Here is a 26,266-nt window from a genome sequence, read left to right on the forward strand (position 1 = left end):
GGTTGGGAGAAAGAGAAAAATTATAAATGTTAACAGGCCATAAGAATTTTTTTCTTGTAAAAAACACGTTTGCACAGACCAAAAATCTGTATTTTTACAGGCAAAAAAGAAATAAATGGGTATAAGACACTAAATCTAAGATTTTACTAAATAATTTAAAAAAACTCTTCAAGGTACATTCAAAAGGAATAGTCACTATTTATATTTTCAAGACAAGTATAAAACTTTACCTGCTGATATTTTCTGAGTTCAGCATTGATTGGTACTGGAATTTTGTAATTTTCTAATTTTTTCCCATCTAACAATTGCTCCAAAAAGTGTCGTTCCTTGGCTTTCAATTGGATTAATTCTTCTGACATATTTGGAGGGTCTGGAATGCCTGCCTAAAATGATTTTTTAAAGTGTATTAAAACTATTTAGTCACAATTTTTTCATCCTCAGATTATAAAATAATTTCAAGCCTTTTCAAAATATAAATGCAGAGAAAAAAGTAATTCAAAAATAGTATAATTTTAAAGACTGAAAAACAAACAAGCAGACTTTAAAGAATTTGACAAGTATTAAAAGTGCTATAATGAGACTACTAAACAAACACATTTGAGGTATTTTAAAGAACATAGCTACAATTTAATTTTTCCCACACCATGCATTATTTGATAAAGAGGCAAATAAAGTTGTATAGCTTATTTTAAGTAAAATGCTGTTACTGGAGCTTCTCAGTTTTAGTGTTATGATGCCCCAAGGTATTGGTTCTCAAAATGCTGTCTGCAGACCCCTCAGGATCCCCAAGACCTTTTTTTTTTTCTGCTTTATCTCCCCAAATCCCTCCAGTACATAGTTGTATATCTTAGTTGCAGGTCCTTCTAGTTGTGGCATCCCCATGACCTTTTCAAAGGGTCATTGAGGTAAAAAGTGTTTCATAATAAAAGAAAGACACTTTGCGTTTTTCACTGTGTTAACATCTGTACCAATGCTGCAACAGTAATGGTGGGGAAAACTGCTTTTGCCTGAGAAAGAATCAAGGCAATGGCATCAAATGTACTGGTAGTCACTGTATTCCTCACAGCCATGCACCGGCATTTTTTTTTAAAGCTAGTTTCACTTAAGAATGTCCTTGAAGCAGTAAAAATAATTTTATTAAACCTCAACCCTTGAATGCACATCTTTTTAACATTCCATGCAACAAAAAGTGAAGTACACATAAAGCACTCCTGCTGCATATCAAAGCACAATATGTTGAGGGAAAGCACTTGTGAGATTGTTTAAATTGTGAGCTGATCTAGCCATTTATTATGCAACATTTTACTTGAATGGACTGACAAACTCTGGTTATTTTGACTTCAGTATTTGGCTGACATTTTCTCAAAAATAAATTTGTCACTTCAAGGAAAACAACTGACATAACTTGTTGCCAGTGATAAAATTCAAGCTTTCAAGAGAAACATGGCGCTGTGAGCTTGACAGCTTCCCAATACTTAAAAAGAATTTTCCATTGGTGATAGTAATGAATCTAATTTTTTGTTATTGTATGATGAAATGTATCAACCTTTAAAAGATTTATATAACTCAGTGAACCAGTATTTTCCAAATAACCAATGCATTATCTTACAAAACATGTATGAATAAAAGATCTATTCAAAAGTGTAAGATAAACTAATGAATATTAACGTAAGACAAATTACACATTCACCGCTAGGATTTTAGATTCTATATTGCACATAAATTTAACAAGCTTTCTCTTTTTGAGTTTTGGTATGCTATCAGATAAAAGAATATCCACAATAATTTGGAAAGGCAGTCAAAATACTGCTCACTTTTCCAACTACCTATCTCTATGAGGATGGACTTTCTTCGTATACCTCAACCCAAGCAACATGTAGCAACAGACTCAATGCCCAAACAAGAATCCAGCTATCTATTATTAGGCCAGGCATAGAAGAGATTTGCAAAAACGTCAAACAATGTCACTCTTCTCACTGGCTTACTGTTGTTTTAGAAAACAGTTACTTTTCATTAAAAAATGTTACTTATGGTAACATCTAATGGGTTTATTATTTAAATGAATAAATCTTTTTACATTTCTCAGTTTTAATTTCTATTACAGAAAATTTGATAAACAAAAGCTCTTTGGGGTCTTCAATTTTTTAAGAGTGTAAAAGAGATCCTCAGACCAACCAAAAAGCTTGAGATCTACTGCCCTATGTTATCTCTAAAACTAAGAAATGTAAAACTCTGGAAACAGAATTTCAATTAAATTCAATTAAAATATGTACTCCATATAACACCAGAAATAGTATTGGAGGAGTAAAGTAGATACACTGAGACTTAAAAATGACTGCGTTATATTTTCACAAGCTTTGAGAATTAGCAACTTTAATAAGATATAAACTAACATTTTAGCACATCTAATACCATGACAATCATCAAAATGAGGACTTTCTCACAATGCTTTACAAAGAAGTAACAAAATCTTCAAACGTTTATCCTCAACCAGATATAAAGCCATATATGAAGTCCATTTCCTAACAATGAAACCCTAAGGCCAAGAGTCATAAATATTGTTCAGTGCCAGTAACCCTTCCTCTGAGTATCTTCCTCACTCCAATTCCTATAAAATTAGCAAGAGTTACTAACAGTGAAGGGAATTAGAGCTCCTGTCAAACCACTGGTTGATAGTTCCTGAATCCTTGACAGTATATATTTCAGAAAAGTACATGATTCTTCCCAAGAAGATGTAATAGAGGAAATCAAGATAAAGAGAAACAGGAATGAACTTGCATGACATAAGCATGTTTCTATTGCTGTGTCTTCAAACTCACTAATCTTTTCTTTCGCAGTGTCCAATCTGCTTTAATCCCATCCAATGTGTTTTTATTTGTAACTATATTTTTCATCTCAAGAAGTTCAATTTGGGTTGTTTTTTATATCTTCCCTTTTGCTCCTCATTACACTCATGCTTTCCTCTACCTTCTTGAACATATGAAGTGTATTTTAACGTTTGTCTACTAATTCTATTATGTAGATCAATTCAGGTTCTCCTTCTATTGACTGACTTTTCTCCTGGTTATTGGACATAACTTCATACCTGGTTATTTTTTGGTGGGTGCTAAACATCATAAGTTTTACATTGTTGGGTGCTTGGATTTTTTTCTTTTAAATAGTTTAGAGCTTTTTTCTGGGATGTAGTTAAGTTACTTGAAATCAATTTGATCCTTTTAAGGCTTGCTTTTTTTTTTTTTGAGGAAGATTAGCCCTGAACTAACATCTGCTGCCAAACCTCCTCTTTTTGCTGAGGAAGGCTGGCCCTGAGCTAACATCTGCGCCCATCTTCCTCTACTTTATATGTGGGACGCCTACCACAGCATGGTGTGCCAAGCAGTGCCATGTCTGCACCCAGGATCTGAACTGATGAACCCTGGGCCGCCAGAAGCGGAACGTGTGTACTTAACCACTGCGCCACTGGGCCGGCCCCTAAGGCTTGCTTTTAAGCCTTGTTAAAGCAGGTCCAAATCAGCCTTTTGTCAAGGGCTAATTTGGCCCCACTACTCAGGCAATATACTTCTAAGATCTGTACTCGATGCTCTATATGGTGGAAGGTCTTTTGACTCAGCTTGGTGGAAACACAAACTATTCCTGGCCCTTATGAGCTCTAGGAATTGTCCCACCTACTCCCTTTTAAATTTTTTTCCCCTAGTCTCAAACATATGCCCAGATGAATACTCAGCCCTTGTGTGGACCTCTGGAGCTTCCTCTCTGTGCAGCTACTTTCTCAGGTACTCTGCCTTGCAAATTCTAGCCATCTTGTCTTCCCTGCATTCTGAACTCCGACTCTTCAACTTGGTGAGACTGCTAAGCTGTTTAGGTTTCGCTTTCTTGTCCCATGGCCTGGACACTCACTCCAGACAATAAGCTAGGGCACTTCATTTGTTTCCCTTCTCTCATGAATCACTGTTCTGTGCTGCCTATTGTTCAACATCTAAAAACCATTATTTGATTCATTTTGCCTGGTTTTCTAGTTAAGGTGGGAGTATAAATCTGGTCCCTGTTTTTCTATCACGCCTGGAAGCAAAATATGCATCACCTTCTTGTAATTTTTACATCTATCAAAGGGAACCTTACCAATCTTTTCTCAATCTCTAAAGTCTAAAATCTCTTTTCTCTGCCAATCTATTATCAAGTACTGTTATTTTCCCTTTTAAAGAAAAGTAGTTTAGACCCTTTGTCACCTCACAGTGGATTTGGGCTCTGTTTTGGGGAACTTCCATTCTAATCCACATTCAAACAGCTATTAAACTGATTTTCCTGACAATGCTTTCAGCTACTAGACTAATTTCCCTAAAACAGTGCTTTCATCATCTACTCCTTTGCTCAAAGAACACATGATAGTTTCCCACCACTCATTGATTTGAAAGCTAAAGACGGCCAAGGGAACTAAGTATAACCAATTTCGTTTACAGATAAGATGATGCACGCCCCAAGAGATAAAGGATGTGATTAAGACCTAGGAAGCAGAGGATGGAAACAGTTCTGGAAATGACACTTGGGTCTTTTGATGCAATAGTCTGGTAATTTTTTTTTGTCATGGTGGTTATTTTACTGTGGAATATTCATGTAGAGAAATATATAAACAAATGTACAGCTTAATAAACTATAGAAGACTTTTATAACTATTACCAAACCAAGAAAAATAGCCCTGCCATCATCCTAGAAGATCCCATATGCTCCTTCTCAGTGACAATCCACTCTCTTTTCCTCAAGAGGTAATCATTTCACTGACTTTCATGGCAATTTCTTTCCTATTTTTTTATACCCTTATCACCTAAGTATGTATCCCATGTACTTCTATTTTTGCAATTCACAAAAATGGAATCTTATGTTAAGGATTCATTAATGTTGTTGTATGTGTCTGTATTTTGTTCATTCTTATTGCAGTATAATAATCCACAGTTAACAAATCTACTCTACCAATGACGAATATTTGAGTGGTTTTAGACTACTATAAATAATGCTATAATAAATATTATTGAAGATGTGTCTTGGTACATGTGTATGAATTTATTTAGGGTACATACATAGGATGGATTTGCTGGGTCATTGGGATGGGAATCTTCAACTTTACCAGATATAGCAAAACTTTTTTTCAAAGATCCTATCCAATTTACACTCATACTTTGCTGGTAGGAATGGAAAATGTAAAATAGTACAGTTACTTTGGAAAACAGTTCGGCAGTTTCTTAAAAGTTAAATAGCATATGACCCAGTAATTCCATTCCTCCATATCTGCCCAAAAGAAATAAAGCACACATCCACACAAAGACTTATAAGTGCATGTTCATAGTAGCATTACCTGTAATAGCCAAAAGTTAGTAACAACCCAAATGTCTATCACCTGGTGAATGGATAAACAAAATGTGGTGTGTCCATACAATGGAGTATATTCAGTCATAAAAAGGAAGTACTGATACATGCTACAACACAGATGAACTGCATATCTACTTATTTCCTGAATTACAAAAATCTCATCAAAATACTTTAAGCAGCTTGGTGGTAGGGTCCTGGCTCTTCCCCTGCTTCAAGCCACTTCTTCTCCCCACAGTGGCCACAAACATTATTTCTATCCCATGAATATATTCCAAAATTCTACAACTTCAGCCGTCTAGTCTGCTTTCTCCATACTCCCACAGAGGCTTCATTTGCCTTTTACACTTTCAATTACCATCTCTCAAATTGACCTTTCATATAAACGTCAGCACCCGAATCTTTACCTAGATGTTACCAGGGATACTTAAGAACAATTCGATTTCTAGAATAGCATCAATGAATTATCATTCTTATAGGAACCATAGTTTTACTTAAAACCCTGTGTGTTAAAGAAAAAAATTAAAGCATGAAATTCTTAGTGCTTGTAATATAAACATACTCAAAATGTCTTTTTTTAAAACCTGACCTGTTCTTTAAAAAGTGTTACAGTTATTATGAAGTTATAGAAAACATTAAGTCCATAAACCAAGTATCTACAACTTACCTCAAGTGGCATGAGTCTAATTAGTGTTGCAAAGCACTGCGTAGCCATGAATCTTACACTGTCTGTTTGATCACTCATTCTTCCCAACACAGGCACAACTAAAAGGACAATATATGGAACAATACCAACATCCAGTTGTTCCATTACACCTGAGTAAGTTATTAAGGAAATTTCCAAATGGTTCGGAGGTACATGTTTTTGCAAACAAACTGACATCTTAAGATTGTAATTTCTAAAATTGTTCCCCATTTTCTCATCTGTATTATGAGAGAACAGACTGCCTCTCAAGGTCGATGATTCAATTATAACAACATTTGCATGCTGCTGCTCCTTTGTAAACATTACGTAACTTTCTCATGATTAGTAATATAAAATTATGTTTTTTATCTGAGGAAAGCTGGAGAAGCTTTACTAATAAGATTTTTTTCATAGAGAAATTCCTACAAGTTTTTAGAATTCCAATACCAAAATAACATGTTACATTGCAAGCAAGGGAGGACAACTAGGGTCACTCAAAGGTTAATTCCAAATTTCCCACCAGGATCTTGACAATCAACAACTGGACAAAGCAGGTCCAGTAAGTTCAGTCCTCCTGCAATCTCCAGCATTTCTGAACCAGAGTTTCTACTCATTTGATCACCATCTGTCTTTCTTATCTTTCATGTACTTCAAGTTAAAGAATGTCAGTGGATGCCATACCCTTAGCAAAGGGCTTCCCTGTATATTTCTAGTTATTTAGTACATTTAGTATTTTCCACCCAAGTAATGAACTTTGGAAACATGTTTATAATATGCCTATGTAGTATCTGATTAATATTAATAAAACATTGCTTATAAACCAAAGAAATAGATGAGTTACTAGATACAGTTCATAAAGTACATAAAATTATTTCTGCCTATTAAAAAGAATTCTTAAAATTAATAACTATTCTTCAAGCTTTGTGTGAAAATTTTCATTAAAAAATATATTTGTAATGTATTTATAATGTAATATAAAAATACTTCAAAATAAAATGTAAAAAAGTAGTTTTCTTTTCAGAACAGGGCAGGCTATTTATGTGCATATCTGAACAAATCAATTTTATTTTAGTCATCCTTAAATAAAATGCATATAATTTCTGAATAGTTTGTCAAAATAAAAAAGGATACAGGCAAGTGCTTCAATTGCACCCTCTTGTTTGATATTGTCATCAATTGCTCCCAGCCATGGAAGTACCTTCTCCAAAAAAATATTCATGGTTTCCATGGTAGCTATTTTGCTCATGACACCAACACAACGAGCAGCCATGTGCCTCACTGCGGTGCTGGGGTACTGAAGGCACATATAAAGATGAGGCAAATGCTGTACCAACTAAAAACAAAGAGTTTAAGACAATCAGAATACTCATTAGGGAATCTACTGTTTAAAATATAACTATAATAGCCCATACTCAGAGGTTCTCAACATTCTAAGTGACTCTAAATTCAAGAATATCTCTGATTACCTCAAAACATTATTGTTAAAACATCCTCAATAAAATTTAATCTAAATCCAAACTCAGTATCACAGTAGTCCCTCCTTATCCAGTTTCACTTTCTGTGTTTCAGTTACTGCAGTCAACCGTGGTCCAAAAATATTAAATGGAAAATTCCAGAAATAAACAATTCATAAGTTTTAAATTGTGTGCTGTTCTGAGTAGCCTGATAAAATCTTGTGCCAGCCCACTCCATTCCGCCCAATAGGTGAATCATCCCTTTGTTCAGGATATCCATGCTGTATACATTACCTACTTGTTAGTCACTTAGTAGCCACCTTGGTTATCAGATCGACTGTCGTGGTATCCTAGTGGTTATGCTCAAGTAACCCTTATTTTACTTAATAATGGCCCCAAAGGCAAGAATAGTGATGCTAGCAATTTGGATATTCCAAAAAGAAGCCGTAAAGTGCTTCCTCTAAGTGAAAAGGTGAATAAGAAAAAAAATTGTATGCTGAGGCTGCTAAGATTTATGGTAAGAAAGAATCTTGTATCCATGACATTTTCATGCTAGTTTTGGTGTCACATATATACCAAATATACATGTACAGGAGAAAAACACAGTATATATAGGGTTTGGTACCATCCACAATTTCAGGCATCCACTGGGGGTCTTGGAATGTATCCCCTGGAGATAAGGGGGGATTAGTGTATAAGTATTTAAAAAGAAAAGGTGCAGAACTTCTCCACTGCTCAACATCCTCTCTCCAAGCATCAGAGAATACTCAGTTCTTTCCGAAATTAACAGGGAACATCAAAAGGCACTTGTAAAATTCTCCTACTGAGGTTGGGAAAATGACATCACACAGCACTAGTCCCCTTCAAATTTGGCAGCACTGGTTTAGGTTTAGGTACATACTTTTTATTCACTGGGCTGAGAGATCCTGTTTTGTTCTAGGCACCATACTTTGGTAGGTATTTTCCACTTTAACCTCCTGGCTTACCACAGGCATTATGATCACAATAGCATGACATATCCCATTGTTAAATGCCTGCTGCGCAGAACGCCAGGATTAGTGTTGATGAGAGCCAGATACCTGCTCAACAGACTAGCCTTACAGCTCAGCTGAATGCTGGTTGTTAATCATGGAGGGTAAGAACACAAGGATAGATTCTGTCCTTCTTTACTAATGATAAATCAGTGAAATTTAACAAGTAAAAGGACATACTTTATTACTACATAAACAGAAAAAGATCATTTTTCTCTACTCTGTTCTAGATTTTCCCTTTACAGATATGAAGAGAGAATTGGAGTTAGCACCTTTCACAGTGCTATAAATTGCAGAGAGCTTCCTATTGCAGTTATATGGGAAGAATACAAGTTTCTTCTATAGAAAAATCAGACAATTAGTTCTCTAGTCTATTTTCCTCCTCCCTCTGTCCCAACTTTTTCGTAAGAAATATTTTAATAGTCAAAAGACATAAATCAGTGTTCTACCTTTGCCACTGACTAGTCTCACCTTAGGCAGGTAACTTCCTTCTACCTTTACACTTACTTATCTTGGGAAGAGGTGTTATTACCTGTGCTTTTCCTTTCTTGGAGCTCTATTATTAAGATAAATATTATTAAGATGAATAGGGCTGCAGCTCTCTTTCCTGTTTACACCTGGCTTCCATGTCATCAGAGCCCTGACCTCACTCCCCCGTGGCTAAGATCTGTTTCAAAGACCACAAGTACTGTGCTGTCAGGAAAGAAGGAATCTAGTTATACCATATAAAAGAAAACACAATTACTGGGGATGACATCAAAGTTGTACTTGCCAAGCCTTAAGATTACTTGTTTTATTAGAAGAAAACTACACTTGCATTAGTTACCAAGGGATGAAGCTCAGAATCCATTGATGCTGCTGCTGTTTCAAAAACTTGCAGAGAATTCACCAGTTCTTGGGCAGGACCATCTCCCTTTTCCAGGAGGGACTTTCCATCTATTAAAATATATTGATTTAACCACATATCACCTTGCAAATAATTTTTCAAAATCTAGAGCCCACAAAAAGTTTTAGTACCTCCTCAGCTACCATGGGAGAGTCTATTTTGCTTTTTAACATAAAAATTAAATAACATGCCCTTAATTTAAGTGCTGAGATACAACACAAAGCAACTAAAGAAGTTTAATAACATAATGATCCATTTCAACTATCTCTTTCTAAATACATAACAGAAAAAATAAAAAACAAAAAGATATACAAAATGACACGAAAATAAGTTAAAATAAATTTTTTTACCAACCTTCCATTTTAAAACTTACTAGCTGGTCTGAGATAAACAAGTTTAGGCATTTTTATTTTATAAGGATATATGTAATGACACTGACGGAAGGATATATGTAAAGACACTGATTTACATATATCTGAAGGATATATGTAAAGACACTGAAATTTATTAAAAACCCAACTCAGAAAAATATGTACACACCAAAATTATTTATGTCAATTGTATTCCTCAGTGGACCAACCATAGCATCCCAGAGATGTGGCAACTTCACTGCCATTTCACCGCCAAAATGTTTCACTATAGTTGTCAAGGCAAATTCGGCTCCTCTCCGTTGTACCAGGTAAGGCTTCTGGGCCTAAAATTAAATGTTAGTTGAAAAGAGAATTTCAGAAAAAAGTACAATGCATTTGAAATTTTATTATGAGAAACTGGAAGTCACCATCTAAGAATTCACAGTGTTACCATTAACCAATTAACCAATTATCGGATATATTTATCACAAGTATAAACATTTTTCAATAATAAAGTAAAATGCTTTTTTCAGGTTGGGGGTAAGGAATAAAAGAATACATGCCGTTTCTAGAGATGGTCCTAAGTGACATGTTTTCTTCTTCTTCTCCCTTCCCCAAAGAAACTTACCAGCTAGAGAGAATATGAGATAAAAAGATCTGTCCTTATTTATATTTGCTTAAGGGACAGAATAAGGGCATCTGTTTACTATAACCACAAGATTAATAACCTCTCACTTAGAAGTAATTTTATTATAATTAAATACAAAAAAAACTGTCCCCTCAGAAAGATACATACATATTTTTTAAATTACTTTTAAGTCGAGAAAGAACAATGCAAACCATAGAGGTATAAATATCAAAATCACAATAAATTTTCGATTGAATTATGAGAAGAATTTAACTAGTGAAAAGCCTTCATTCATAGACTATTTTAAAAGAAATGTAGACAGTAAGCTAAGATTTTGATTAAAAAAAGAAACTTAAGACAGGTCTATATATATATTTTATTTGCTTGTTTGTTTTGCTGCCAAACATTATCCCTGAGCTAACACCTGTTGCCAAACCTCCTCTTTTTTGGCTTGAGGAAGATTAGCCCTGAGCTAACATCTGTGCCAATTTTCCTCTATTTTATATGTGGGTTGCCACCACAGCATGGCTAACAAATGGTGTAGGTTGGTACCTGGGATCTCAACCTGTGAACCCAGGACGCCATAGTGGAGCGCCCTGAACTCAACCACAAGGCCACAGGGCCAGCCCCTAAAATAGGCCTATATTTACAGAAATATATTAAATACATGTCTTTTAGCATTGACTTGCTGAACTCAGGTAAGTTCCTATGTCTTGCAACCAAAAGAACTACCTAGAACATTCATTCCATAGTTAATAATGTGACTGTAAGATTTTCAAAAACCACTTTTTCTTATCGTCTTTAAAGAAGATTGTACTGTAGAACAAGTAGATCAATGAAACAGAATAGAAACCCTAAACAGATCCTCACATGAACGAAGCATGATATATAACAGAGGTGCCATTATAAATCAGGGAGGAAAGGATTCACTAGCAGGATAACTGACTGTTCATATGGCAAAATAAATTTAGATCCCTACCTCACATCACAAATTTACTAAATTCCAGGTTGACTAAAAGTCAGGTAGGGGACAATTATTTGACACTTACAAACTTATCCTCTGAATATCGGCAGTAATTCCTGGCATTGATAAGATTGAGAAAAGTTAACTTTCACTGTTTATAACATCTCTGCAATCACTGCTACAGGAGTGAATTAGTTTATATTTATGAATGACTTATGTAGCTTGTAGGGTTTCTTGCCTAGGAAAATAATCAAAGTTAAGCTGGTAAAAATTACAAGAGGCAGAAGAAATTTAAAGAAGTTGGCGGTTTTTCTGGATCACGTTGCTGGAGTACTCCAAACGTTATTAATTCCAGTTCTTTCACTTAAAAATACAAAAACACAAGTCTGGAAGCTAGGACAACAATTTAGCTCTCAATCTGTAAGATATCTGTTTAAAAATCAGAGTATTCCAAGAAAAAAACTACTTACCTCATCAAGTTCAACAAGGATATTTCCACTACTTCCTGCAGGAAGATCTGCTATTTGAGCTTTTACTGCTTTGGGGGTAGGACCTCGCCTACTTGTGATAGCAAAAGCAGCTTTCTGATGCCTATACAGTGTAATTATACCTCTGTGCTTGGTGACACTATGCTGCATTCCATCTTTTTCAGAGTTGGATCCTAATAAGAAAAACAATTAAATAATCTGTTAGGCATAATATAGGTGACCAAACGCTTTCTGCTCCAAAAGAGATATAACATATTTTAAAACTATGACTTTTAAGCCTCAATTTTTACAGGCCAGTGACATTTTCTTTAGACAATGAAATGGTAACAAAATAATAATTTATAACATTAAGTTAAATGTTTTGATATTTGCACAGGATCATATTTAATACAAAGTTGCAGAATCATGTTAACAACAAGAAACATCACATGCAAGAACGACTGTGCCTTCAGTTAAAGTATATTAATTTTTAAAAAATGAATGATTGTTTCTAGGCATAAAAAGAAATATTAAAAAACAGTGCAAGAAAGCTCTCTCTAAAAGAAATGTCCGTAGTCACCACGAATTCAGAAACATCGACCACTACAAAACACTGCTGCCTCACAAAGCACTGCGGCGTTGGGGGGGGGGGGGGGGAATCACCCTATTAAATTTTTAAGATGTTGATATTCTAAATGTCCACTTTCCTCTTCCAGTTCATTTGCATTTTTTAAAGACCCATATTGCACCAAAGTTGTAAATCTATCACATTTCAAGTAATTTGCTTTTCCAAAATCTTATTAACAAATCAAATAAATCATACAGGACTAAGGCATGTGAAGAAACATTGGTCCTTGAGACTAGCCTAAAGAGAGCAGTTCTTATTTTCCATATAAATTCTCCAGATGAAAACAGAAAAGTTAGTTAATTATTTGCTAAAGGTAAGAGAGTTTACTTATCTCATAAGCCATGCACTGAATCAGAGAAACCAGAGTTTTACAGGATGAACTTTCACTTAACATGTGATACAATTAAGTTTTCTAGCCCAGTTAACAGTAAACTCTATAACAATGGTCTTAAAAGAGAAGGTAAGGGTTAACACCTGTCTCATAGATTTCGGTCATCTTATATGAGATATCAAGTCTTTTATGAATAGCTTATTTGAGTTTTAGAGGGTTGTGATTTGATTAGCAATATGTGCAAATTCTCTCAAAATGGGAAAAAGCTCTAACATCAAGTGGATTTGTGCTTAAATTATACCTATAAGTAAATGAAAATGAAAGTTTAGATATATACCTTTAGAATTTTCCTGGCCAATTTGTGTTGGTACTGGACATGTGACACAAGGAGTTAGATACGGGTCCACACAAAGTGAGCTACAGAGGTTCTTAATAATTTTTGGATTGGGACAGGGCGTCCTTGTTGTGCACTGATGAAGTAGTTTGGCTATGCACTGAGCCGCATAGTTTTGCACTAGTGTATTCTCTTCTTTTTTAATTGTCTCCATTAATGGTTTTATGATAGGATTTAATTTCTCCGGAAGCTGCTGCAAGCTCACAACCGCACATGCAGCAAAAGTATGCACTCTCAACTGCAACACTTGCCACTCCTGGTTGGTCTCTGTAACTGTCATTTGGACCTGCTGTCGTTTACTATCTAACTGCTGTAACACTTGAGGATTTAATTTGAAAGATGATGTGACTTCATTAAAAACAGTAGTGACCTATTAAAAAAGAGAAATTAAAAATAATTAATGACATCAACCCCAAATAGCCTATAAACTCCTAAAGGGCAGACAGCAAGCTTTCTGTTTCAATCTTAAGTTTCACAATATCTAGTATTATTTTAACATTCAGTAAACTAAATAAATGTCTAAAACCTCCCAACTAAACTTCATTTTAATTTGCCTTAATTTAATATTAGCATTATATTCTTTAAGATACAGTCCCTTGAGAAGAACAAAATGACCTATCCTTTAAATACATCTAATAAGTTTGAGAGAAAATCACACTCAACACCCACATAGTACTTTGGTGAAATGAGACAGCTATAAGCAAATATCAACTAACTGTTAATTAAGGAATACCAAAACTCATAAACTTCCTTTTACAGAAAAATATTCTTCAACTCAAAAACTTTTAGGGTAGCTGTTACTAAGGGGCTAAGTGTTGCTAACTGGATTATTTTCATTTTTTTCTTTCACTTCCCTTCTGGTGAAAATGCCCAGGTAATGGCGGGGGGGGGGGGGGGCAGGGGGCGTGGGGGAGAAAATGGTTCAATAACCATTAATTCTTCAATTACCACAGCTGTCTCAGTACTTTACAAATCCCATTAAAAGACTGTTCAATACAACTTTTTAAACAATTTTATTGAGATATAATTCACATATAATACACCATTTAAAGTGTACAATTCAATAGTTTTAATTATATGCACAGAGTTGTGCAACATCACAATTTTAGAACATTTTCATCATCTCCAAAATAAAATTTATACCTATTAGCAATCATTCCTCATTTCCTCCCAGCCCTATGTAACCACTTATTTACTTTCTCTCTTTATAGATTTGCCTATTCTGGATATTTCATATGAATGGACTAATACAATATTGTAATCTTTTCTGACTGGTTTCTTTCATTTAACATAACACTTTCAAAGTTCATTGATGCTGTGGCACATATCAGTACTTCATTCCCTTTTTTTGCCAAATAATATCCTACTATATGGATATACCACATTGTATTTATCCATTCATTAGTAGATGAAGGTTTGGGTTGTTTCCACCTCTTAGCTATTATGAATAATGCTGCTGTGAACATTTATGTACAAGTTTTTGTGTGGGCATGTTTTTTAAATTACCATCTAAAGATTTTGTGATGGCTTAAATAACAAAGTCTTCTTGTTTGATAGGTAACTGGAATCATAAAGAAGCTCCATAAATAGATCAGTCTGATCAATATGGCTCAGAAAAGCCTGAAACACTGAAGAATTTAAGTTTTTTTTCAATGGAGAGCCTAATTTTTCAGACTTAGAAATGATTCTAAATCTAAATCTTAGATTATGGACAAGACTGATAATACTGGCCTCTTATTATGAAAAACAAAATAGGCACACAAATAAGATGGTCTGTTATCATTACAAAATACCAAAGGCTTTAAATTGAGCTATATCTGCTTGACCATGTCGATCTGCTCACTACAAAGAAACATGATTACATATCACATTCCACTTTGTTTTGTCTGTTTTGTTTGAGTTCTGCATAAGATTTATTTGAAACAGGGTTTCACTGTTAAAAGTTTAAAAACATTGTCCTAAATACACTATGCTTCTGTCAATTTTCAATGATTCCAGGCAGCTCAGGAAAAGCTTTCCAATTACCCCCAATTCACTCATTCAACATATATTTATTAATACTAAAAGATGAGTAAGATCAGTGTCTTGATACACTCAAAAAAATGCAGAGACTAGTGTGGGAGATATATATATATAAGTAAACAATTAAGACAATATAACAGAGAATTTAGGTTAAGTGCCAGTTGCTATGGGAGCACATGGGTTGCTTAAGTCTTCTTAGGTGACAAAATTAGTGGAGGCTTGCCAGAGAAACTTAACACTTGTGCTGGGTTTTTTTTGTTTTTGGTTTTTTTAATTTTTTTATTTTTTCCTTTTTCTCCCCAAAGCCCCCCGGTACATAGTTGTGTATTCTTCGTTGTGGGTTCTTCTAGTTGTGGCATGTGGGACGCTGCCTCAGCGTGGTCTGATGAGCAGTGCCATGTCCGCGCCCAGGATTCGAACCAACGAAACACTGGGCCGCCTGCAGCGGAGCGCACGAACTTAACCGCTCGGCCACGGGGCCAGCCCCTGTGCTGGGTTTTTTAAGAACAGCTAAATCAGAAGTTGTAGGGGCATCCCGGCAAACAGAGTGAGATAGGGAGTGGAAAGCGAGGCCTTGTCCAAGGAACTGAAAATAGCTTACCATACCTTGAGCACTGGGTGCAGATGGAGGAATGTCAAGAGATGAACTTGGGATCAGAACAGAGGGTTAAGGGTAGGGAATTCCTGGCAAAAGAAAACAGGAGTTCTGACACAGAAGCGAGAGAGTGGTACACTTCTGCAAGAGGAAAGCGAACTAGGGTTAAGTGGAAGAAGTTTGAGAAATAATGAGGAGAAAAGAAATGAGGAATTTAGAGAAGGTGTTGAAAATAAGAATGGAAAAACTAAAATCAAGGAAAAAGAAAATAATGTTTTTAAGCAGGGGAAGGATGTGTTCAGAGTGGCACTAACGGACTTTACTAGTCTGACACAGCATGCAGGACAAAATGGACCAGAGACTGCCTGGAGCCTTAGAGATGAGTCAGGACCTAGTCATAAAGTACTAATGCCTTTGACTGGGTTGTGGCAACAGAAACAGAGACAGGATAAACATATGAGATTTTTTGAAAGGCAACGTTAACTAGATTTGTGACTGCATAAAAAGGGCACTTTTTGTTAAAAAAAAAAAAATTCCAGTTTTGGTTGTGTTAAGTTTGAAGTGACAGTAAGATGTCCAAGTAAAAAGGCCTAATAGAAGAACACAAAACATCAAGAGAAGACAGGATAGCACATAGATAAAAACTAAATTGTGAGAATGGTGAGAGACAAAGAAAGGCCTTAGGGAAAAGCCTATATTTGGCAAGCAAGAGAAGAATAGGGATTCAATGAAAGATACAGAGGGCAGTGGCTCTTAGCCAAGGCCAAGACTAACCTTTTGAAATTGCCCTTCTCTCAAATACTCTCTTCCAGAGATTCTGATATCCCAGGTCAAAACCGCTGGACTAATGAAGTTGATGAGACAGAACAGTAGTTTCATTGGGGAGTAAAAAGTTTGAATAAGAAAAGCTTGGGAAAGGGGCCATTTGCTAGCTTTAAAAAGAAACATTGCCAGAAATAGCAGGAAGGGAACCCAGACCATACAGAAATTTGAGATTTTATTCCAGGCGCTCAAAAAGGTGTGTGTGTGGGGGGGGGGGGGGGGGGGGGGTGAAAAGGAGAAATTATACAACAACAATTAGAAAAAGAACTTTATAAAAGAACAACTCAGAAAAAAATAGCAATTTTTGCTTTCCTTCACAGGTGAAAAGAAAAAATTTCAACTACGGTATTTTTTAATTACAAAGGGGCATAAGAAATGAAGACTGCTATTTCACAGGGAACAACACAAATGAAGTGGCTCAAATAAGGACAAACTTATTTACAACACCTAACCTCAAGGACTTAGTACAAAGCTAAGTACAGTATTACTAAGTATAGTAATCAAGACACTGGTGCTGGCATAAGGAGAAACAAAGAGATTGAACAAACGGAGCCTAGATAGAGACCCACACTTATATTTCAACTAATTTTACACTGTACATAAATATTAATTCAGTATGCATGTTAAATATCTAATTATAAAAGCTAAAACCACAAAGTTGTAAAAAAAATATATATATGTGAATACTTTTGCCACTTGGAGATAAGAAAAGGTACTTAGGTCACATAACACAGTAATCATAAAAGAAAACAATTGATAAATTAGACTTAAATATTCAGAAAGCATCTATCTGACAAACGATTGGTATCAGAATATATAAAGAACTCCTACAACTCAATAATAAAAACAGAATCTAATTAAATATAGACAAAAGATTTGAACAAACATTTTAGAAAGGAAGATCCACAAATGGCCAATAAGACATAAAAAAGCACTGAACACATTAAATCATCAAGGAAACACAAATTAAAACCACAAGAACACGATCACACAACCACCAGAATTGCTAAAACTAAAAGAAATAACCACACCAAATGTTGGTGATTATGTGGAGCAACCAGAATTCTCACATATTGTTAGTTAGACGATAAAATGATACAGCCATTTTGGGAAAAGGTCTGCAATTTTTTTATAAAACTAAGTAAGCATCTACCCTACGACCCAGCAATTCCATTCCTATGTATTTACCTAAGAGAAATGAAAATATATGTCTATAAAAGACCTGTACAAAATGTTTACAGCAGCTCTGTTGATAAGAGCCAAAAACTTGGAAGAGCCTAAGTGTTTATCAACAGGAGAAAGGCTTAAACCAACTGTCGAATATTCATATAAAATGGAAGAAAACTCAGCAATAAAAAAGAATGAATTATTATAGATATAACAACATGGATGAAATTTAAAGAACATCATGCTGAAAAAAACCCTTACACCAAACAGCACAGAGTGTATGATTCCATTTATATGAAATTCCAGAACAGGCAAAAGTAATCCATGATGGAGGAAAAAATCAGAACAATGGTTACTTGAGGGCAGGGAGAGGCAGAGATTGACTGGGAAGTGGTGATGGTACTGTCTGTATCTTGATAGGGTTTGGGTTTCATAGGTATATGCTTCTGTTAAAATTAATCAATTGCTTCATTTAAGATTTGTACACTTGATAATATATAAATTTTACCTCAAAAAGAAGCAAAAAAACCACAATACTAAATTTCAATGATATACATATGCTGAAGTATACTGCTATCTGCAACTTACCTAGAAAGGCATTAAAAAATAAGATGAATTGATGGTTGAATAGAGGGGTAGATAGTTGCATACATACGTGACAAAGCAAATTTAGTAAAACGTTAACTGTGGAATCTAGTTGGTGGGTATAGGAATGTTCGTTGTGTAATTCTCTTACCTTTTCTTTATGGTTGAATATTTTCATTATAAGTCAGGAGGGGGGAGGAGAAATACTCAGGAATGTACAGAAGTGGTTTTCCCTGTACTCTGCCAGTTTTAACCAAAACTGAAAAAATGACGAAAAATGTAACAGCTTTTTCTACTAGGTGCATTGGTTTGTCAGAATCTGAGTAAAAAAAAAAAATTCCTCCTCCATCCTCTTATTTCAAGAAAAGTCAATATAACGAAATAACTCTTCTAAAGGGTACGGATGACAGGCTACCAAGCCAAAAATAGATTCAACAAATTAGTGTTTTTGTGGTAAACATGACATGACAAATTTCTAATCTTTATTTCATGCTCTATCTAAAATTAAGAAAGTTACTTCTTTACTCACCAGGTCATTAGCTTGATCTATTGTAAAAACATTGTTGTTTACTCTATTACCAACATCAATATGTGCATCAGCTAATGACGAAATAAGCTGTTTACACTCATTCTGCATTCGCGTGAACGGAACGGCAATTTCATCATAATACAAATGTTCTGAAAGGATATCAAGTAAACGTGGCTGCACAGCTAGGGTAACAGCTTTACACTCCTAAAACATAACAGACAGCAATATTCAGGGCAAACATATAAACATAATTCTAGAGATGCATAAATTTTCACTTGCAAACTACCAAGTTCTACATTCCTATTGATTTTGAGTCTGTGTTCTGTTATCTCCCAGAACAATATCGTTAGTTGCACAAAGAAAAGGTATCACACTCAAACTGCTCTAAAATTTTAATATGAATGACTACAGAACATGCACACAGAACTATTACAATTCCATCAAATTTTCCTCCTAACTACTCTTACTTTAAATTTACTCCAAGTTTATATATAGCATAGATTTAAAAATATGTAACTATAAAAAGAAATCAATCAGAAAAGAACACTTAGCATGCACTAAAAATGTTATTTAAAAACTCATTATTAGATTTCTTAAGAGTTGAACCCACAGCTTCACATGCCATACTGTAGAAATGGATATATAATTTAAAAGCTACTCACCTGCCCCCAAATTTAACTAACCCTTCCCACTCTCTCTGGTGGTTGCCTGCCCAACCAGAGGGGGAATGGCCTCAGTGGTGAGCCATGAGGGGTTCTGTGGGATCTGGGTGATCAGCCTGGGCTTCACAGAGTAAGTCCAGAGAAGCTCTGTGAGGGTCCAGAAACCGAACTGTCAACACTTGCTGCTGAGTCTGAGAGGCACAAAAACACAGCATCACTGCCTCTCCAGCACACCGAGTCCTGCCTAAAAACAGATGAGCCTTGCTTCTTTCCAGAGGCAAAGTTAGGGTCTCAGTTCAATAGAGCATGGCTCAATTACTTTTAGACACAGCTCTGACAAACTGCTAAGAGGCAGTAACAAGCAACTCTCACAGCAAGTGCAGACAGTTAAATTTCCAGAATTCCAGACAATGGAATAAACAAAGCCAGCAGGAAGTTTCTTTGATTTACAGAAGCAAGCCTTACACAAAATCTTACTAGGTGTTAAAAGTGAAAGGGGCTGCAAGGGAATGGCTTATTTGGAAACATGAAGATTTTGGTTTAAATGTGGAGATTTTATTCTTCCTGTGACCAAAAATTCTGCCCTTGCCACTACTCATGCAAATAGATCTCTATTACTCAAAGCCTCTTGTCTTTCGTAGTTTTCAATGATATATCTGAGAGAGATACTATAGAGGAATGAATGACCAACAGTTCTGGGCCATTTCCATATATACACATGTTTTCTAGAGAGGGACATTTCTTAACAGATTGTAGGACCAAGATCAAATAAGTATGGGCATAGCTAGTAGTCTCAAGTACAAGACTGAGGGTTCTAAGAAAAAAGTATAGGGTTAAAGGCAAAGAGGACAGAAACAATGTTTCAATATAATTTGGAATACTTGTCTATAAAGTGTTGGATTTTTATACAGAGAAAATTTTCACTTTTCTGTTTGTAAAATATAATGAAAATAATCCTAACAGCTAATGGAAATTGGTTTACTCAATTTGTCTTCATTACTTTTTGGGAAAAATCTTACCTTTTGTAAAGCAGCCCATTCACAGATTACCAAAGCAACACTAATTCTCTGTAAGGCAGATTTGGAGTTCAAATGGAAGAGTAGTAACTGGCCAAGGGATTCAGCTGGTTTAATTTCTTGGGTTACCACATTTACACCTGGATCACAAATACAGCAACAAAGTGCTCCTAACAATCTAAGAGGTAGAAAAAAGAAGTTACTATAGAAATTACTTCAAGGTCCCCCTATTGAAGCTGTAACTTTTCCCAAGGAAGACATAACTCCTATCTTCTCTTCATAAAAAGATAGAAATCTTATCTAAAACTTCAAAAAAATTAAAAATGTTTTCTTCACTTTAATTTTTTCTTCCTCTGTAACCAGTGTGATGGAGGAAGGACTGACAGACATATCAGAGGAATCTTTGGTTAAATTACTTTTGAATTTAGGAATACTCACTTGGCTGCCATCATTCTGGCCCGCATAACCACAAAATCCCTTGTAGTGGGGTCTTCCATGATAGTGTCTGCACCTGCAATGTACTCCTGAAGTACTTCTTTACTCTGGCTTTGGCCTTGGCGCACTTTACCACATGTTTTTTCCTGGAGGGAACGAGGAAAAAAAAAATAAAGATTAATCATTAAAAGTTAATAGGCAACAAAAAAAATACTCTCATTTGTTATAATCCCAATAAACTAGTTCTTTTCACATAATTTTAATGGATAAAAATTACTATGCATTTTGTCAAGGACCTAACTAAATAATAATTTCTCCTTTTGTTAAATTAATGAAATCACACCTATAATAAAGCAATACAGATTTCTTATATGGTTATCAAATTAATAATTATGAGCTGAACATACAAATACATTATGTCCCTCTACACTTACCTTGGCTCTAGCTTTCACTTCCAGCAACATATTTATATCAATAGGTAAATGAGAAGGCTGCATCATTAAGCAAAGCCAAGCACCCATCCACGGACAAGCAGCTGCTACTACATACTGAACTGAAGCCTTGCTCAATAATTCCATCCAAACCTACAGGGTGAAAGGGGATCAAGAAAGTGAAGTTTTTCTAGTAAGGGCTAGTAAAGCCTAATATTTATTTTTAGGGATACTGAATTGAAAAAAATAAGTAAGAAATAGCATGGAGGTTAATTTTAAAATTCAATATAGAGGCTTATTTTTAAATACTGTTTTTTGGTAAGTTTGTATACTAATAAAAGTAATACAAAAGAAACTTTTTAAAAAAAGGAATACAAAGAATTTTCTTCAGTATTTTATGAAAATCATTTAAAATAAAAGCTACTCATGAAAATAACAGAGTTGTCAAAATCTCAATAAGTCACTGAAATACTTTGTATATATCATAAAGTTCAATAGTAATGCAGTCCTGTGTTTAACACACACTCCAAGATATAACTCCTGATAAATATCCTTTAAATTTAGAGGTGCTAATATCCTAATATAAATTCAAAACAGTGTAAGTCTTGATTCATGATCTTACTCACTAAGGTACCTTTCTTGAATCCTAACATTAAATGGGCGGGGACCCGCAATGTAGAAATACCACCACTGTTAATCCAAGGCTGTTAACAATGAGCCACCCCAGAGGCCAATAATTGCACACTAACTTAACAGGTTTTAAAGGTACAACAGTGCCATTTCCCCCCCTAAATATTATTGAATACATCAAATGGCTCTTCTTTAACAATCCTAACACATATGAGCAATCTTGCTAAGTATGGGAAAAAGGTACAAGTTTAAACTATGACAATCAGACTCTATATATTACCAATAAATACCAAAAGATACTTTGCAGGATCAATAAGCATACTGATAAATAGCAAAATAAGCGATGGAGGAAAGCAGTTTTTCATTTTATTTTCTGTAATGAGACTATCAGAAAGTACTTAAAACACTTGCTTAGTAGTTCACAAAATCAGAGGAGGAAGCATGACCAACCAGGACTTAAGTATTATATTCCATAAGAAGCCTATTTCCTTGTCTCATCTTGCACATCTCCAGACTTTTCAAATCTCTTGAATGATTTCTAATTTCTTAAAATCCCTGACCAACAACAGTATAGCAATTATGAACATTTAAAAAGAGCTATCCAAGTTACTGGGAAAAGGAGTACAGATATATTCACTGTGTACCTTGTGAATGAGGTCCAGAATTTCCTGGCTGCTTTCTAAAACGCAAAACTGAAAAATGTGTCTCAGCATATCAGCCAGGATAGGTATAAGCCAAGATGAAGAGTTCTGAAAATAAAAACAAAATCAAAGATATAGCATATATTTCTTGGGTATTAGCTTATTTGAAGAGCTCTAAGTCAAATAATAGAAGTATTACCATGAAAAGACTATATGGCTTTATCAAAAAGGTTCAAGTGTAATAAATTTTGACAAGATTTTGGAGTAACAGTACCATAGTTATTATTCCAATGATTTAAAGAAGTTAAATGGCATAATCACTGGGAAGCTAGAGAGAGTCTCATTATGATTAACAACACTGAATTTTGCATCAGATAAGTTGAAATCCTCCATATGGAAGCAAACTCTAACCACCAACATTCCCTTGATTATATTATATATCACTGCTTTGTCATGCAAATTTGAAAAATGATCAGATTACTACTGCTGTGCTGGAGGACCAGAGATTAAGTTCTATGTGCTCACCAGTAAGGCAAGTAATGAATTATAATATCCAACCTAGAAAATTCTACTTTGAGTTCACTACAAAATTAAAGGCAAAGGTTCTTAATCTATTTTGAATCAGGGACCCTTTGAAAATCTGATGAAAATTATGCACACGCTTTCCTTAGAAAACTACAATTATACACATACTTAGGCATAACTTTTTGCTTCCAGTTTCAGAGGGCTTAGGGATTCCCATAAGTCCAGGTTTAGAACCTCAAACTAAGGAATTTTTCAACAATTCAAAAGCCCACCCAAATCAAAAAATCAAATAGTGCCTAACCAAGTATCTGTGTGTTCCCAGAGTTCTCAGAAAAGGAATCTAATGTGTTGTCTATTGTTATTCAAATGATGACAAGCTCACTAAAATAAGACTGGTCAACAGAAAAATTCTAGTAACTAGTTCATGGTACCTATCACCCACTTCCAATTGTACCAATAGTAATTTTTTAGGCAAAAAATATTTTGTCTGGAAGAGACTAAAGAGAAATCAGAAAATTTTAACTGAAATTCCAGAAAGGTACCTATAATTTTCTAGCCAATGGAAAACTAATGACAAAGACAGGACCACGGATATATGTTCTCAAAATGGTTTGAAAGAAGTTTAAAACAGACTACAAAATCATCAGCTGGGGAGCCTAATCACTGATTTGCTATGCCTTAACTACTTTTCACTGAAAGGGGAAGGAAAGCTGGGAAGAAGAAAAGCTCTCTTTTCTCATCGGAGAGAATTAGGGACAATCTTAACAGAATTGGGAAGACTGTAATAGCAGTAAGCAACTAATTTAAGATTACTCTTTTATAATCTCTTATTTCTGATTTTCCCCAATCATACCTACCACCTCTCTTAACCCACCCCAACCTTTTCATTGGAAATCCAAATAGTTGCTTGTAGATCCCAAAGCCACATCTATAGAGGAAGATTTTCCCCCCTATATTTATAAACAATAAATGTGATATAAACCATAGCAGTCTTCTCAGGCTACAAGCTTTTTTACTCTAGTAATTGCTACTTTATTAAAAACAACCAGGGGGAGGAACGGACGAACAGATAAAGCAGAGGGGGTTTTAGGGTAAAGAAATTATTCTGTATGATAGAATAATGGTGGAGAGATGTCATTATACATCTGTCAAAACCCATAGAATGAATGTACAATATCAAGAGTGAAACTTAATGTAATTATGGACTTGGTTGATAATGATGTGTCAATGTTGGTTCATTGATTATAACAAATGTACCACTCTGGTGCGGGAGGTTAGTGGTGGGAATAGCTGTGTTTGGGGTTGGATGAGAAGGTATATGGGCACTCTCTGTGACTTACCATTTAATTTTGATGTTAACTAAATCTGCTCTAAAAAGTAAAGTCAATAAATAAAATAAAGAGAAAAACAAATAAAATTTAAAAAACAAAGAGAAAACAAAAACTCAACCAAACAAAAAAACCCACCCCAGAATACATAGGTCAACGTCATCACAGGAACTAGTATTGAAAAATACGGATTCTCAAGTAACAAAGCATAAAGTCTGCTTAGCAGAAAATACAAGATACAGCCGAGAAAACATCTGTAGGTCAAATGCGGCCCACTTGAATATCGTGTAAGTATCTCCTTTTAGATATGGTTGCAAAAGTAACATGGCTTTAACTATTATTACTATCTTAAAAGATCACAAGGTATAGTTTGGCCCATCTAGGGACAATCTGTCTCTTGCAAATACAAAAGTTGTCCCACCTGTTTTCATTAATTTTGTGCTTGTCTTCCAGTAGGCATTGATTTAGGCAGGTAAACTAACGCTGTTGCTTTGTATTTATAGGTTTATTTAATTGCATTGGTAGGAGAGTGGGGACGCATTGAGGAGTGTAGTATTTTTAGTCCTTTAGAGATTATCCACCTTGGGATTCCCCTCCTCAAATTTTTTTTAAATAGTCAATGGACTTTTAGTGTGCTACTAACTAGCACTGTACTAATCAAAAATTTCCCCCCTAATCTTAGGCAAAGTCTGGAAAACTCTGATGACTGTTTAGTATTAGTCCAGCACAGTGTAAACTAAAATACAGAAAAATTCCTACCAGACTCTTTACTTCACCAGGTTTAAATTAACTATATCTGGACTACTACAACTTAAGTTATAAGGGAATTCATGTTTTTTTGTTTCTTTTTTTAAAGATTTTATTTTTTTCCTTTTTCTCCCCAAAGCCCCCTGGTACATAGTTGTATATTCTTCATTGTGGGTCCTTCTAGTTGTGGCATGTGGGACGCTGCCTCAGCATGGTTTGATGAGCAGTGCCATGTCCGTGCCCAGGATTTGAACCAACGAAACACCGGGCCGCCTGCAGCGGAGCACGCAAACTTAACCACTCAGCCATGGGGCCAGCCCCGGAATTCATGTTTTAAGAGAGCTTTTAAGAAAATTCTTTTGGTTTGTGTTAAACGATTCACACAATATTAGCACTTCATGTTAGTGCTAAAAGTAGTCCCCAACATTTTTGTAGTGAAGATTATATGGAGGGGAGGGGATTTGCAGGAATTAATTCAGGGAAATAACTGACATTATTTAATGTGATTTGAATGGGGTAGTCTCTCCCTAGCTTCTTTATTCAGACTGATGTTCCCTCCTGTGTTCTGCCTTCCTGGGACTCAGAATAAAGAGAATTAATGACAAACAGAAACAAGACTATCAGATATTTCACTGCAACTGAAAATCAAGGTGAAACTTCTGGCCATGTAGACTCCCTCACACTCTACTCTCCAGCACATCAATTTCCTTTCACTTCCTCTTTAGTGCCATCATGCTCTCTCTTGCTTCCAGAGTTTCACATACTGTTCCTTCCTTTCATTCTTATGCTGCTCTTTATCTGGTTAAATTCCACTCATCCTTTAGGTCTCAGCTTAAACTTCACTTTTAGCAGGATATGTTCCCTGACTTTCACTCACCTCACTTGCTAGGATCCAATAGCACTGCCTACTTCCCCTATCAGACACTTACCGCATTATGATATTAGAGCTTGTCTA

At 35.2% G+C, this 26,266-nt stretch overlaps 2 protein-coding genes across 13 annotated transcripts in view; one reads left to right on the top strand and one right to left on the bottom strand.

The window, feature by feature from the left end:
• Positions 1-6,027, top strand: part of CPEB3 (cytoplasmic polyadenylation element binding protein 3) — a 230,789-nt gene extending 224,762 nt beyond the window's left edge. For all 5 annotated transcript variants that reach the window (XM_070487221.1, XM_070487225.1, XM_070487236.1 and 2 more), the window contains one exon: positions 4,458-6,027. In XM_070487221.1, the coding sequence (XP_070343322.1) occupies positions 4,458-4,466 (9 nt within the window). In that variant the 3' untranslated portion in view covers positions 4,467-6,027. The remainder of the gene's footprint in view (positions 1-4,457) is intronic.
• The window catches only part of BTAF1 (B-TFIID TATA-box binding protein associated factor 1), a 92,140-nt gene that overhangs the window by 18,127 nt on the left and 47,747 nt on the right, over positions 1-26,266 (bottom strand). For 6 of the 8 annotated variants that reach the window (XM_044754156.2, XM_044754167.2, XM_070487176.1 and 3 more), the window contains 12 exons: positions 22,715-22,819; positions 21,444-21,593; positions 21,013-21,155; positions 20,578-20,752; positions 18,897-19,100; positions 13,120-13,546; positions 11,827-12,017; positions 9,955-10,108; positions 9,346-9,464; positions 7,175-7,376; positions 6,026-6,174; positions 231-383 (listed from right to left, as the gene is read on the bottom strand). In XM_044754156.2, coding sequence (XP_044610091.2) covers positions 231-383; positions 6,026-6,174; positions 7,175-7,376; positions 9,346-9,464; positions 9,955-10,108; positions 11,827-12,017; positions 13,120-13,546; positions 18,897-19,100; positions 20,578-20,752; positions 21,013-21,155; positions 21,444-21,593; positions 22,715-22,819 — 2,172 coding nt within the window. The remainder of the gene's footprint in view (positions 1-230; positions 384-6,025; positions 6,175-7,174; positions 7,377-9,345; positions 9,465-9,954; positions 10,109-11,826; positions 12,018-13,119; positions 13,547-18,896; positions 19,101-20,577; positions 20,753-21,012; positions 21,156-21,443; positions 21,594-22,714; positions 22,820-26,266) is intronic. The other 2 variants (XM_014839428.3, XM_070487167.1) reach the window with 1 other exon arrangement.

Source organism: Equus asinus, chromosome 2 (assembly GCF_041296235.1).
Source record: "Equus asinus isolate D_3611 breed Donkey chromosome 2, EquAss-T2T_v2, whole genome shotgun sequence".
Classification (NCBI taxonomy): Eukaryota; Metazoa; Chordata; class Mammalia; order Perissodactyla; family Equidae; genus Equus; species Equus asinus.